At 30.3% G+C, this 14,017-nt stretch overlaps 1 protein-coding gene across 2 annotated transcripts; it reads right to left on the bottom strand.

Moving 5' to 3' along the window:
- Positions 1-1,299: 1,299 nt before the first annotated feature.
- Positions 1,300-13,417, bottom strand: LOC111510810 (uncharacterized). 2 transcript variants are annotated; one of them, XM_023166758.2, is made up of 8 exons: positions 13,166-13,417; positions 10,551-10,986; positions 10,004-10,159; positions 8,781-9,012; positions 8,484-8,657; positions 7,220-7,538; positions 4,495-4,611; positions 1,300-1,983 (listed from the first exon to the last, which is right to left on the bottom strand). In XM_023166758.2, the coding sequence occupies exons 2-8, from the start codon at positions 10,962-10,964 to the stop codon at positions 1,725-1,727; spliced, it is 1,671 nt and encodes a 556-aa protein (XP_023022526.2). In that variant the 5' UTR covers positions 10,965-10,986; positions 13,166-13,417; the 3' UTR covers positions 1,300-1,724. The 2 variants fall into 2 exon arrangements, with proteins under 2 accessions (XP_023022526.2, XP_074040650.1); XM_074184549.1 differs by lacking the exon at positions 13,166-13,417 and adding an exon at positions 11,835-11,967.
- Between the last annotated feature and the right edge of the window lie 600 nt (positions 13,418-14,017).

The following is a 14,017-nucleotide window of genomic DNA, read 5'->3' as shown; positions in this document are numbered from 1 at the left end:
GGGTAATCTGAATCTCTATACACTTTACTCCATCGATCCAGAACTTAAATGCTGACATACTCAGAACCAACGGTGATACTTAAGTCCACATTATGTGGACTGTATTAATTTACAACCACTGGTTCATCTATGAAAATCAATCCTTTTCAAGCCGCAAAATTACATGAAAAAAATAATCCATAAAATAGTCAAAAAAAAAGCTGAAAGTAATTCCAATATTTTCACCTATTTTTTTGGCAGCTTAAGAAATAGACCATTTTCTTAATCAAAGGCAAGCTGACATAATTTCTGTCGGAAAATATTAATGCAAACTCCTCGAAAAAATATTCAGAACTGAACAGAAACTTCTGGCGTGAAATGGATCCAGCACAACACTACTCTCACCAATAAAACTACAATACCCTTCACGAAGGGCATAACATCAACTAAATTGGCATTATCAGCAGTTCAATCATAGTATGTATCATCTCCTGAAACCTACTATGGCTGGTGGAACGGTATTGCAATTATACTGTGTGGAAGCAGTGTTGGATAAAATAATAGCTATTTTCTGTGCTTGTGGTGTTTGTCATAAATTGTTCCAACTTCTGAGGTCCTCAGAGCCATTAAGGTACCGAACTGGAAATGTTGGAGGTAAGCACCGGTAGAAGCTAAGAGATTCTGTTTAAGGCCATACTTTCTTCTCACTATTTTATATAAAGTTGAAACACGTGAAAATGTGAAACTTATTCGGAATGTGGCTTGATTCAGGCCTCACTTTTTTCCCAAGTAGAATGTCTATAAAGAGCTCAACAAAACCTATTACATTATATTATCCATATAAAACTAATGATGGATAAAGGATATTAACCGGGGGGGGAGGGGGAGAGTGGGCCAATTCAAACTGGAAAACTCACTGAGTTATGTGGGATCAGGCAAAACATTAATTTCAAAATACGTGGAGGAACGAACATCAAATATGTTTTCGGACCACATGACACCGAAATACATGTTTGACAGGAACTTCATGATTGAAGTCTCAAACTGCGAAGAGTGGAGAATGGATAGTCATCCTGAAAACATGTCCGACTGAAATTACCGTTATACAAACAGATCAAAATCCGAACATGGAACAGAAACTGGAATTTAAGTGAGGGGAAAAATCTGCAGTTCAGTTACCCACTCGGTCAGTACACATCAGTATCCCAGGATGAAGTGTTCACAATCTTGCAATTAGCAAGGATTAGTAATTTAAGGTGTTGTTGATTAGCGAAAAAAACTGTCATGAAAAGTTGTGACATATAAAATAAACACCATACATTTTTGTTGCTATTAAATATATTTAAAAACTCGAAAAAATGTACAGCTGCCTATAATACATGGTTCAAATCAAGGCCGATTCTATTTACAAACATATTTTATCAAGCTAGATGGCAGTTGAAATAAAAATATATGTTATTCTATCTCTATACTTTATTCTAGACTCGAGACATTCTTTAAATAATTCCAATGAATTAGAAAAAATATGTACAATCTGTCAAAAAAATCACATCACAAATTACTGTGCTTGACAGTAGCATAAAAAAATAATTTTTATACAACATATTAAATTAAGATAAATAATGATTTTATGAAAATTTTTCGAATAATTTCACAGAAATTCAAAATCCATAACAAAAACAATTTAAAACCAGTCAACAGTATAAAATAGTACCTTTTGATTCTATTCCTTCAATAAAATAGTCTTATTGTAACTGAACCTGTAGTTCAGAAATATCTGTCATATCTTCATCTATGTCACTGGTATCAACAGTTTCAAACTTTTGAACGAACTTAGTTTCAACAATTTCTTCATGGTCAGTATCTGTTGTAATGGTGGAAACATTGATGCCGGAAGTGGAGTCAGTGGAAGTATTATTCTGAGTATCATCTGCAGTCGCAACAGCTAAGGGCTTAGTCCGGCCATATTTCTCATGGATGTTTCGATGTCTCTTGAGAGCAAATCTGAAATGATATAGAACTAAAGATGCCTGAAAACCTAAACAGAAACTGTTGTCATATGATAATAGCTCATCAGACTACAAAAAATACTAAATGATTTTCGCATTAATGTTTTTTTAGAGGAAAGTGTATTTTTAATTTTCCACTGTTTCAAAATGGTTTTAACACTCTTCTTTATGTACTGTGAGAAAATAACATGAAGGTTAGAATCAATTTGTTGGCATTCAAAATGTGGTTTTCAATTTATTCTCTACTTAAAGCAATTAAACATAATTACTTAAGCATTTTACTTATTTCCAGGGTTGCCAATGCTGTTCATTACAATCACTAAAAATATTACTTCGGATTCCAATATCTGAACTACATAGAATTTGTAGATCTGGAAACATAGGATTTTTCCCCATTTTATTATACTGTTGTAGCTGACTACAGCTATAGCCATTTTTCCATATTTTTAGCAGAATAACCCCACTGGATATTGCTTGTTGAAAATTTTACGTTACTTACAAATTACTGCAGTTATTTAGGTAAGTGTAAAGGTCTGGCTAAAAAGTAGACACAAACAAAAGGCTGTGAATTTAACTTTGGGAAAGTATTTAATATGCCCAGTTTATTGATATCTCACAATCAATTTTATCCAAGAGAACAGATTTTTCTCTGATTTTCATGACTAAAAGTATGGATAGGGAAAGATTTTTACACATTAAAATAAATTTCATTGGTGAAAATGCAGTTATTAATTTGTAATCAGTTGTGTAGGTATGTATAATCAAATTTAATATGAAAAATAGAAAGTGTGAGTAATACAAGCCTCAAAATTGAAATCATTGTGAATGGCAATTTCTCTATCTACAATATATTTCATGACCTACTTTTGCTTTTTCTTATTTACACAGATATGAACCTGACAAGAAGAACAAGAATTGTTCAAGTAATATTTTACGAAATATTACATTCTTTTATAATAAAAAAAACTTCAATTTCATATAGCAGAGGTATTGTCGAAGGAAATAATCTGTTTTTCAATCGATAATTGGAGCATGAGTGGTTCGATCCTATCATTCAATCGATTGCTATATGGAATGGTGGTTTGAGACCGACGAACAGGCGAGCCATTTTTACTGTGTACTGTCCAACCCGTTCTAGGAATCACACCTCGAAAGAAAATCCGTAGCTCGCCTGTTCTTTGACTCTCAGGGTTGTCGTTTTGTAAAGGAATGACAGTTAATTAACGGAAAAACGATTTTTAAATGAATGATACTAGATCTATAGTTGAAGGCAAAGCAGTTTCCAGAGTTAAATCATTTGATATTTGTGTAAAATAAAGGATTGACCTACAAAGTTTCTTGGTTGAAATCCTCTTCTCATGAAGTGAGATTACCTCAACCATCTTCATTAAATGAAATGGATTAACAGTATGTGTGCAATAGTAAAACACTCCAGTTTCTACAATGTATCATAATAATGAGCTTTTAATAATATAAAGATATTGATTATATTTTGATTCTAAACCATTATTGTCAGTACATAATTTATGTATTGTATTGGGAAAAAAGTTTTTGGCTGTGGGAATCTTCCAAAGAAAAGAAGGAAGTAATCATTTTTAAAACAAGTAACTCTATACATGGATGTGTAGATCATGCAAAGAAGTAACTTTCAGACACAAACTGAAAGACAGTTCTCCTGAAACAGCTACTTTCATTTAAACATTGAATTACACAAAAGAAAAAATTCTTTCGAAACAAATTCTTTTATATGAACACTGAATTATACGAAAGACACTATTCTCTACTTAATTTGTATTCCAAACATTCATTATGGAATGAAATCACTATTTAAACATGTACTATTTACCACATTTTATGACTTGCCACTTGTACAATGTACTTGATCCATGGTCAAATAACTGCCACTATAACTAATACTAAAGCTTTGGGAATGTATACCCATAAATTTATACTATATGGTATTTTATGCCCTTGGAGTGAAATTATTTCCATTGATGTGTAAACACAAATTGGATTTATTTACCAATTCTGTGAATAATTTTCCATTCCTTGAGTAGTTTTAGATCTGAGATGGATAACGCATTATCCAATACAAAATATCACATTTGCTCACTAGCAATAAATACTTTTTGGATTTACTAGTCATTATGAACAGTTGTCTTCTACATTTCTGTAAAGCATATTGCGGTAGGTAGATGCACAATGAATACGTCAGTTTGTAACTACATTTCCTTATGACAATAAGGAATGATTTTCTCAATCATAATACTAGATGTTCCTCATTCTGTGGTTCTCTCTAATATAAAGTTTTGTGAGTAATTATCATTCTTTAGCACAAAAACCTGCAGACCACAGTTAATAAATCTGGAAACAGCAAATAGTCTGTTAGATACCGGCAGTCAAATTCTACACACCAAGATTGATTCTCGGTCTTGTTCACTGGGTAAAAATTACTACTTGTTCTGCAAATTTTTGGAAAATCTTACTGGTGCGAACCAGAACTCACCGGTCTGAGAATCCAACAGAACATATATCACATTTGAATGGCTTCTCTCCTGAATGAACTTTGGCATGATTCTTGAGATGAGTTGCCTGGTTGAAGCAAGACCCACAAATGTCACATCTGAAAATTGAATTTTTTCATTTAGTAAAAGTAACAGACCCAGGCGTTGTCTAGGACTATATAATTTAATTGAAAAAACAAAAACATAAAGGCCAAAACAAGCAGAAGTACACGTTTTTGGTGCAAAGTTCTCCTAGTTTTCTCAATTTAATCAGAATCTAATTCGGATTTGTTTTCCAAATCGAACACTTTTCCCAAACACCAGAAATGCAATACTCTTCAGGAGATGGAGTCTTCAGTTTTCTTCATCTCCTGAACATGCCAACTTGCTTGGTGAAAGGCATGCCGAGATGAGTATTGCATTTCTAGTGATTGTTTCAATAATAATAATAACAATTTATTTTCCCAAGAAACATCATATAATGTTTATAGCAGGAAAAAAAAACAATAATTCAAAAAACTAACTATAACATAACTAAGTACGAACAGAGCTTACAAAAAAAGATAAATCGGAACTGAAACTTGAAAAAAAATGCATACATATACACATATATACATACATATATGTTTGAATATGATTATCAACATGAACATAAACGTACTCATCAGATAATCTATACAAACAATAAATATTTTTTCAAATCATTCCGGAATTTTTATTTATTAAATTTTTTTAAAGCATTCGGTAGCTCATTGTAAAATTTGATACCTTTATAATAGATCGAATTTTGAACAATATTTGCTTTCATTTTCATTAATTTCAGATAGCCTAAATATCTTGTCAAATGTTGGTCACCAACTGATTAACGGAAAAACAGATTTTAAACAGAACATATTGATTTTGGAAAGTCAAATTCCAATATTTGAGCTTATTTTTGGCCAAATGAAAAAAGGTACATAATTTGAATTTATGTAAGGATGACAAATCTAATAGTTTTTTGGTTTATACAAGGCTCCTTGTAGTTCAACTTGTATATACACCTTATAATTTTGTTTCAATTTGTTTCAATAAGGAATTTGTTGCCATTCCCCATACTGATATAAGATATTGAATTTTGAAATATACTAATGAAAAATAAATCAATTTAAGGTATTTTAGGGGTACAACATTTCTTATTTTGAATAAAATTCCAATTATGGGAGCTATTTTTTTTCTTATTGTTTCAAAATGTGTTCTCCCTGATACATTTTCATCTAGAATAAGATCAAGAAATTTAGCATTAGGAGAGTATTTAATATTTTCATTATTAAATTTAACTGCATCTTTTGAATCAATTGATATAGACCTTTTTGATATGAACATATATGGATATTTCTGAAAATTCAGTGTCATTTTGTGGCATTGAAGCCATAAAGATATTTGATCAAGGTCTTTTGAAATATTAATTTTGATTTCTTGTACACTATTTTCATTGTTAATTAATGTGGTGTCATCAGCAAACATTTGTAACTTACCAAATAAATTTACTGTAGCCAAAGAATTGAAATATATAAGAAACAAAACAGGTCCAAGTATTGATTCTTGCCGTACCCTACATATTTTTTTTCTTTGAACTAATTATGTCGCCAATATAGACATATTGCTTTCTATTCATTAAATAATTTTGACATCAATTATAAACTAAACAGCTGATACCTATATTATGCATTGTTTTATTTCGGATTTGTTTTGTCACTAAGTAATTGAATAACTAAAGGAATGAAAAGTTCATTTTTCATTTATATTTTTCATTGTTAAAATTTGAATAATTTAGTTTATTTGGAAATTTGTCACGAATTTGGTAACTGTCTTTTTCCGTTATATTCAATTTTTCAGATTAATTGATAAAAATATTGGATATGAAAGTCATGAAAATGTTTTAAACAAATGTTAAATTTATGAAAAAGAATTATTCTCTAAAAAAGTATCTGACTGAGGTGAACCAATGCAACATATTATGAAATGAATTTCAGAAGAATTTTCAATCAAAATTTAATTGAACTGAATAAAAATTTGATAGGATAGACAGAAAAAAAATACATTAAAATTAAGAGGAAATTCATTCATAAAATTAGTTATCCATTTATCACTTCGACAAAATAAATTCCAATAAGTTTCTGATTAAAGTGAGAAAACTGGAATAACTTTGCATTAGAAATGACGAACTTCTGGGAGTGCATTCATTTTTTTTGGTAATAGGTCATCAAAAGTATTTTTCAGGTAAGATATTGCTTATAGGTTTCATATATTCATCAGAAATATGAATTTAGAAAATGTCAATTTTGATATGTTCAGAATTGTACTTGACAATTGAAATGGAGCTCATATTCAGTCATTTTTCAAGCAAAACTAGCATTAAAGTCTATTATAAAAAATTCTATATGGTGCGAACTTCACTGGTGTCACTATATGTACTACAACAAAATATTGGTGGATGAGATGACTAGACTCTATCTCCTTTAATATGAAGAATGTAAATAGTGTAATCAATGAAATTTTACAAATATTTGTTGATCTATTAGCTATATCAAAATAAACATTATTAGTAGTGTTTTTGCTTGGTCAATAAAAATGTATTTGGCTAGTTAGTAAAAGTAAACAAGATTTGTATGGACTTTAATGGTGAAAGGACTTGAACTTGCAAACAATTTTTATCAATAATTTTTTTTTCAAAATAAAACATTTTACCTGTAAGGTTTTTCACCAGTATGAATTCTTCTGTGATTCCACAACGTGGAATGCCTTGCAAAAGATTTGTCACAGACCTCACAGACATACGGCCTCTCTCCTGAATGTATCCTTTCATGATTTTTCAGATGAGGAGATTGGGAGAACTGCATACCACAAACCCCGCATCGGTATGGTTTCTCTCCGGTATGAATTCTTGAATGATTTTTCAAGTAAGCTGCTTTTGCAAATGCCAATCCACAAATGTTACATTTGAAGTTCTTCTCTCCAGTGTGAAGCCGTTTGTGAGACCAAAGTGATGAGTATCTGCTGAAGGAACCTTAAAAAAAGTATTTTTTTCATTACATTCAATACGAAAGATCTTTGTATTAGATTCAGAATCCAAATACTCTCAATTACAATATTGTTGGTATCAATTTTCTTCATGGAATAGATACCCAGGTAAAAAAGATCATGAAACGAAATTATTATCATGAATTTCATTATATTTCTTATCAATAGTATTTTTATTATATTCATTTATTATTATTATACCATTTTAACATCACTCGGTATATAAAAAGTAGATTTTGGAGTTTTAATATTTTCATAAGTTTTTTGTTACAAATAAGGCATACATAAAGTCAATTGATTGACTCCTACATGGCAGGAGATCATCATGAAAAATGAGAATTGAAGCTTCCTTCCTATGTTTTTATACCACTTATATTTGTAATTAAAGTTACTGCAGTTTCTTCCTATGAGGACATTTTCAAACGAGTTTATTAATATCTAATTTCTTGAATTCATTTGAAAATGTTTATTTTATTGAATTCGTTTGAATAATAAAAACATAGTAGGATTTGATTCTCAATTTTTCATGCGAAAATATGCACCAAAATCCGAAAACTGAGTCATTGGAAAATATACTTTTCAAGGAACCATTCGTCTACGTAAGACATTCTTATCATTCGGTTGCCTTGATCATAACCAGCAGCACAGAAAGAAACATGGAGTCTCAAAAAATGGTTGAAAATGGGTTTTTCTAATAATTAACTGTTGTCTCCATACGAAGGAGCACCCTTTCAATTAGTTATTTCTAGCATGGACCAAAACCATCGTCCCAGAGCATTAACAATAGCAGTTGATTCAATGAGTACAATGAGTAATAACATAATATTTACTAGTGACTCTTAATACAAATTTATTTTACCTTGCTGCATCACTACTCAATGTTCATTGGTGTTTTATTCACTTGTAAACAAAATATTTCACTAATACTCACCATTACAAATATTACAATGGAATGGTTTTTCAACATTGTTCTGCTGGTTTTTGGTACCTCCAATAAAGATGATTCCACTGCCATTACACTTTGTGCACTTTGTTACACTAGCCACTCCTCTTCTTTTGACTGGATGATGGTTTTTCACCCCTATGGGTATAGAATTTTGGGTTCCTTAAAATGTTCAGCAGTTTATAAAATAATTTCGATTAATCTGTACAATTAGAGATACTAAACAATGTAGTCTGTTCATTAAGAAATGAACTGAAAATTATTTATGATACATAAATGTCTCACCTAGTGCTTGAGTTTGTGTTCCTGTACTCTCTTCAAATTTCACTGATGTATCAGGAGCCGTAGCAACTACAAATATTTGTGGTTGAATTGCCTCTGCACTCAGACAATTCTCACATTTTACTTTCATAACGGCTCTTTTTTTATTATTGTCCTGGGGTAAAGGTGCTCCACATGACTGACAATTTTTTATTTTGAGGGTATTCTGTTGTTGAGGCTGAGGTTGAGTTTGAACCTTAAAAAAACAATATTTCAGATACTGTACTATCAAAAACTCTAAATGGTGTCTACTTCCTAGAGAGTTTAAAAATCATACAAATTCACATAAATGTTTTCAAAAAATTTGATATTTTTAACAAGATCTATCTATGAAATCAGTATAAGAACCCTCTCAAGTTGTGATTGATCTGCAATGGTGAGACACAAGCACTCTGAAATGGGGTATGTTGGTTATCATCTGATGAAGTTAAAAAAATCTCTGCTGGTAAATATAATGAAAAGCATTTGTAGCTTCTTTCAAACAAGCATTTGAATAACGCTACAAAACAGAATAGTCAGAATAGAATAATATTTCAATTGTAATTGAAAATATTATTTTCCCCCAATGTATTTATTTGTCCCTGACACTGCTCAGATAACCGAATGTATGTTGTGATTCATTTAGAAATAATAGTCGACAGTACGCTAGTCATTAAATCTCATGACTATAAATGCTCAGTACTCTGAAGGAAATGTAAAAATGTAGAACTGTTAATTTTATGAGACGGCTGAAGATAAAATACATTCAAAGATATTTTCATGTGAAATCAGTAAATGGTTTTCATTAGTTGATGTAGGATTACTTTCTAAGTAATTATTAATTAATATTACTGGAGTTTTATCTTCCTCTTGAAGATGATCACTTGGTGATCGAAACACGTGTCGAAGTGTAAAAATAACGATTTGGTGTTGGGGAAAAAACTCCAGTAATATTCATTACTACACCAAAGGTTCCAAACAGTATATCACAAGTAATTATTAATTATCGATGGCTATGAATTAGTTTCAAGTACTCACTTGGACATTTATATTTGTTTGTAAACAAGCTGTAAATTGAAAGTACCCAATAAATAAAGCAATAAAATGAACTAGAACCAATCAATACAAATTTGAACTTGAAGTGGTTGGGAATAGTCAATTGTTAATACATTTTTTAGGAGTAACCAGAAGAATAAATCTATGTATACCTGTTGCTGCTGAGTTTGTGGTTGGTGTGACTGTATTTTGTGAGTCTTCAAGTCATTTTGAGTACTGAAGGTAAGTCCACATTCCTCACAAGAAAACCTGATGCGGTCAGCGGAAACAATCTGAATTTGAGTTGCCTGTTGTTGGGGTTGCTGCACCTGAAATTATTTTGATAAAGACATGTAGAAAACTATCCACAACTCAGAATAAATAGTTCACTTTAAATATTCTGTTATATCTATTATTGCTTTTCTTTAAGTAGAGCCTAATTTTTTTTAATTAAAAGTTCGTAGATATCTATGATGTATAAAACTTCTCAATATACTTGGTATTTATTTTATTTCCCAAAATTCAAATAACACAATTCAAGAATAAGGAAAATATAAACTTCAATTCTGAAACATTTCATTTAGCTTGCCTTGTTTTTGTCTTGTCTAAATCAAATCTAGTAATTGAAATTCTACCTCCCTTTTAGGGAGAAATAAATTTTATCAGATAATTAGTGTTACACAAATAGTATTTAATAAATAGCAGAATTAAAGAAATTACCTGAACTGTAATCTGCTGTTGCTGACCTTGATTCTGATCTGGTTGTCCATGGTTTACTTTCTTATGATGGTTCAACAATGACAAGTGGGCAAATATCAATCCGCATACATCACATTTGAATGAAATATTTGAAATAGCATTTTGGGTCAATAAATTTTGATTCACCAAAGTATAATTATAACTGAATGGTTGAGTTATATAGCATTTGTCATCAGTTAACTGCGACATATTGACCGTAGAGTTGTGAGTCTGAGTAGTGTTAGGGGTTAATTTGTGGATCATATTGACATTTGCATAGCAAAATGGAGCAAAAGTGTCCTTTTGATCTTGATTTTTATCTTTTTCATTTTGTTGAGGTTGCTGATATTGAATTTGGGACTGCTGCGTTGTTATGGCATTAGGATCGAACATCATCGGGATGATTCAAATAACTACCCTGAAAAATATGATTGGTAAATTAAGTAATAATGAATAATCTTTATTGTCTACATTTTGAAATCACCAAAGTGGGGATGCCCACTTCAATATTGAGTCAAAATTTGTCCAGAAAAATAAAATGATGAATAAAAAATAAATCAGAATGAATTACTAAAATGATAATTTTTAATAATTTTATTATTCTCATTTAATTCTTTAACCTAAAAACAGAGGATATCCTATAGACATGCAATTTTTGTTCGGATTAGCACAGAATATTCCTAATCCTAAATACGAAATTTAAATACATGAGATAGCCTTTAGTGGACTTGTAATATATATACTTCAGAAATATCCTATGGACATCCATTAGTATAAAAAAGTTACTAAATTTGAATACATTCCCAATAGGCAGGCTATGGAGCTCTTTTCAATTTTCACATATTTTTGATCCAAAGTTAAATATCATTATCATTCTCAAAATAAAGATAATTGCAGTGGTGGTGATTAGTTAAGTACTGTATCAAGTTGGAGGAATACTAACAAACTTTCGTTTTCATCTTCATAAATCATGGATTCCTTCTCAACTTCAATACATTAGACAACCAGTGAATATTTATGTTCATTTTTGCTTCAAAATGTTTTATCAAGTTCACTTCACTTTTTATTAGAATTTTCATTACAGTTGGCATTAAAAATTATTTAAGGAAACATTTGTTCAATGTCTCTCAATTTTTTTTACCAAAACGAAATATGGTTTAAGATTTTGATGTGGATATAATTGAATTTTCACAATAGGTATGAAAAGACTAGAGAAAGTCAGAACGTTCTATTTTCATGTGATATCCCTAAAGTATCAAGACTTACCACTTTTTATGGAAGGATCTTCAGTTCAACTCTGAATTTGTATAGGTTGGTATAGTTTATTGAGCATCGATAAAATATCATTTGGACATAAAATACGTGAACGTATATCTTCAATTTCCAGAGCAGATATCTATCATAGTTTCATTAAATGTAATATCAGGGTGTTCATAAATTCCAGATATAGTTAAATTTTTCATTTGGAAAGTAACATGATAAATGTATATACGTGTTTATAATTTATATTTACAGAAACCAGACATTCAATTATGTATTAGTGACCACATCCTATTGAAGAAACAGGAACATGAAGTAATGTTCTTCAAAAATTTAAAAACATCACACAAAGAATATAGTGCTAGTGGAGGTATTAGTTTATGGAAACATATACAGAACCAGAAAAAATAGGCAAGTACTAAATTATCCTAGTTTGAAAATTAAGATATCTAAGATTTGACTGTTCAAAACCTTGAAAACATAGGTACTTGAAAAAACTTTCAATATTTTCATTTTCAATTATTCAGTTGAAGTAATCAATATTTAATTCTAATAATTTGCTGTTTTGATTGCTTTCCTTTTGGCTAGGTTCAAGTTTGTTAATTTTGAAATACTTCTACAGTAATAAATAACTATTACAAAAAAGGGGGTTTCCAAAACAATTACATACCTATTGATTATAAATCTAGTTTTGACAAATCAAACTAAAAAAAATTGTAATTATTCATTTTTATTTCGTACTATTATTTAATCAAAAAAGCAGTTTTTTCCATTATTTCCTAACCCAGTCCTATCATATCCATAATCAAAACATAACGCATAATATATCCATGAATTTATAGAAAATCAAAGCCAATGCAATCACTGTTGTTAAAACTCCTGCATACGGCCACCTAGACATTTACAAATAATTAATAATTACTACCATTTATTAGCAGGTAGCAGATTTGTTGGTCGATCATACATAATCTATTTGGAGAATCATGCCTAAAAATAGAATATGCATCGACGATATTTGCTGCTTATTAAAAATGTTTAATGAATATATGAACGTAAAAGAAAAAAGCCGGTTCGGATTCACAATATTGAAAATGAATTATTAAATACAAGTAGCAATGTTTGTAGGCATAGGCAATTTGAAATCCGAAGGGGTGCGGCAAGCTGCGTGCAAACACCAATTGCAATATTAAATTGGCAATAAAATAACATAGGTATCACGTATCCAATGTCTATAAATTTGAAAATTCCATTTCACGCTGAAAATTTATCTCTTTTTATAACAAAGATGCTGATAAAATGAAATGAAATAAGTAGAAGCAACAAAGAAAACCGTTTACCTTCTCACACAAAAATATCTTCCTTGGAAGACGCGTATTTCAAAACTAGTGAAATAATTCAATTTTTAGCCGGGGAACTAAACCGAATAACGAAAATATTTTGACCAGGACTAGTTTAACACTTGTGAACCAAATAATTATAAAATTATTCACTAAATTTTGCAAAAATCCACAAAAACAATTTGTTCTGTCTCACTTTAGAAAATGGCGGATAGACCCATAGCCATCTTTGTTCCCCTCGATGCTCGTTGCTGTCGGTCGTGTCGGAAATCAAGCTACTGCGCATGCCTAAACGATATATTACGTTTACATTCATGGAATACACAGAGCAAGTAATTTAGTGAAGTATAGAATTAGTATGTTTTAATTAAGAGAATTTTAGTATTGATACTAGTATATACTGCAGTATTGATTACTATCTTTCGTACTTCATAATTCGAGCACAAAACCAATATGTTTTAAACGTGATTGTGTCTAACACCATTGTAACGGGAATTTAATTTGTTTTGTCCGTTATCATTAAAGAATTACCAAGGTCAATGACGTCACTATTTTGACACGTGTTTGAATTGTAAATTTTTCAATGATGTCTACACTTTCAGCTATAAATTTGCTCATAGGTATAATAGAAACATTTGATTACCATTGGTTGATTAGAAATGTTCATTTTGAAGTGCAATCCTAATCACCTTTCACGAAAGCTAAAAAAATAAAATATAACAATACTACTAAAGTATGATATTGTCAATTGTCGATGAAAAATAGAGGTTTGATAAAAATATTCAACATTTCCATCATTTAAGGTAATACTTTTCTTTCAATCATCAAACCTAATAACCTTTCACAATATTT

The sequence above is a fragment of the Leptinotarsa decemlineata genome, unplaced genomic scaffold (assembly GCF_025532065.1).
Source record: "Leptinotarsa decemlineata unplaced genomic scaffold, Ldec_3_MD MMD2_tig00026354_RagTag_RagTag, whole genome shotgun sequence".
Classification (NCBI taxonomy): Eukaryota; Metazoa; Arthropoda; class Insecta; order Coleoptera; family Chrysomelidae; genus Leptinotarsa; species Leptinotarsa decemlineata.
Note: the sequence above shows the minus strand (reverse complement) of the source record. Positions and strands in the feature narration are given on the sequence as shown.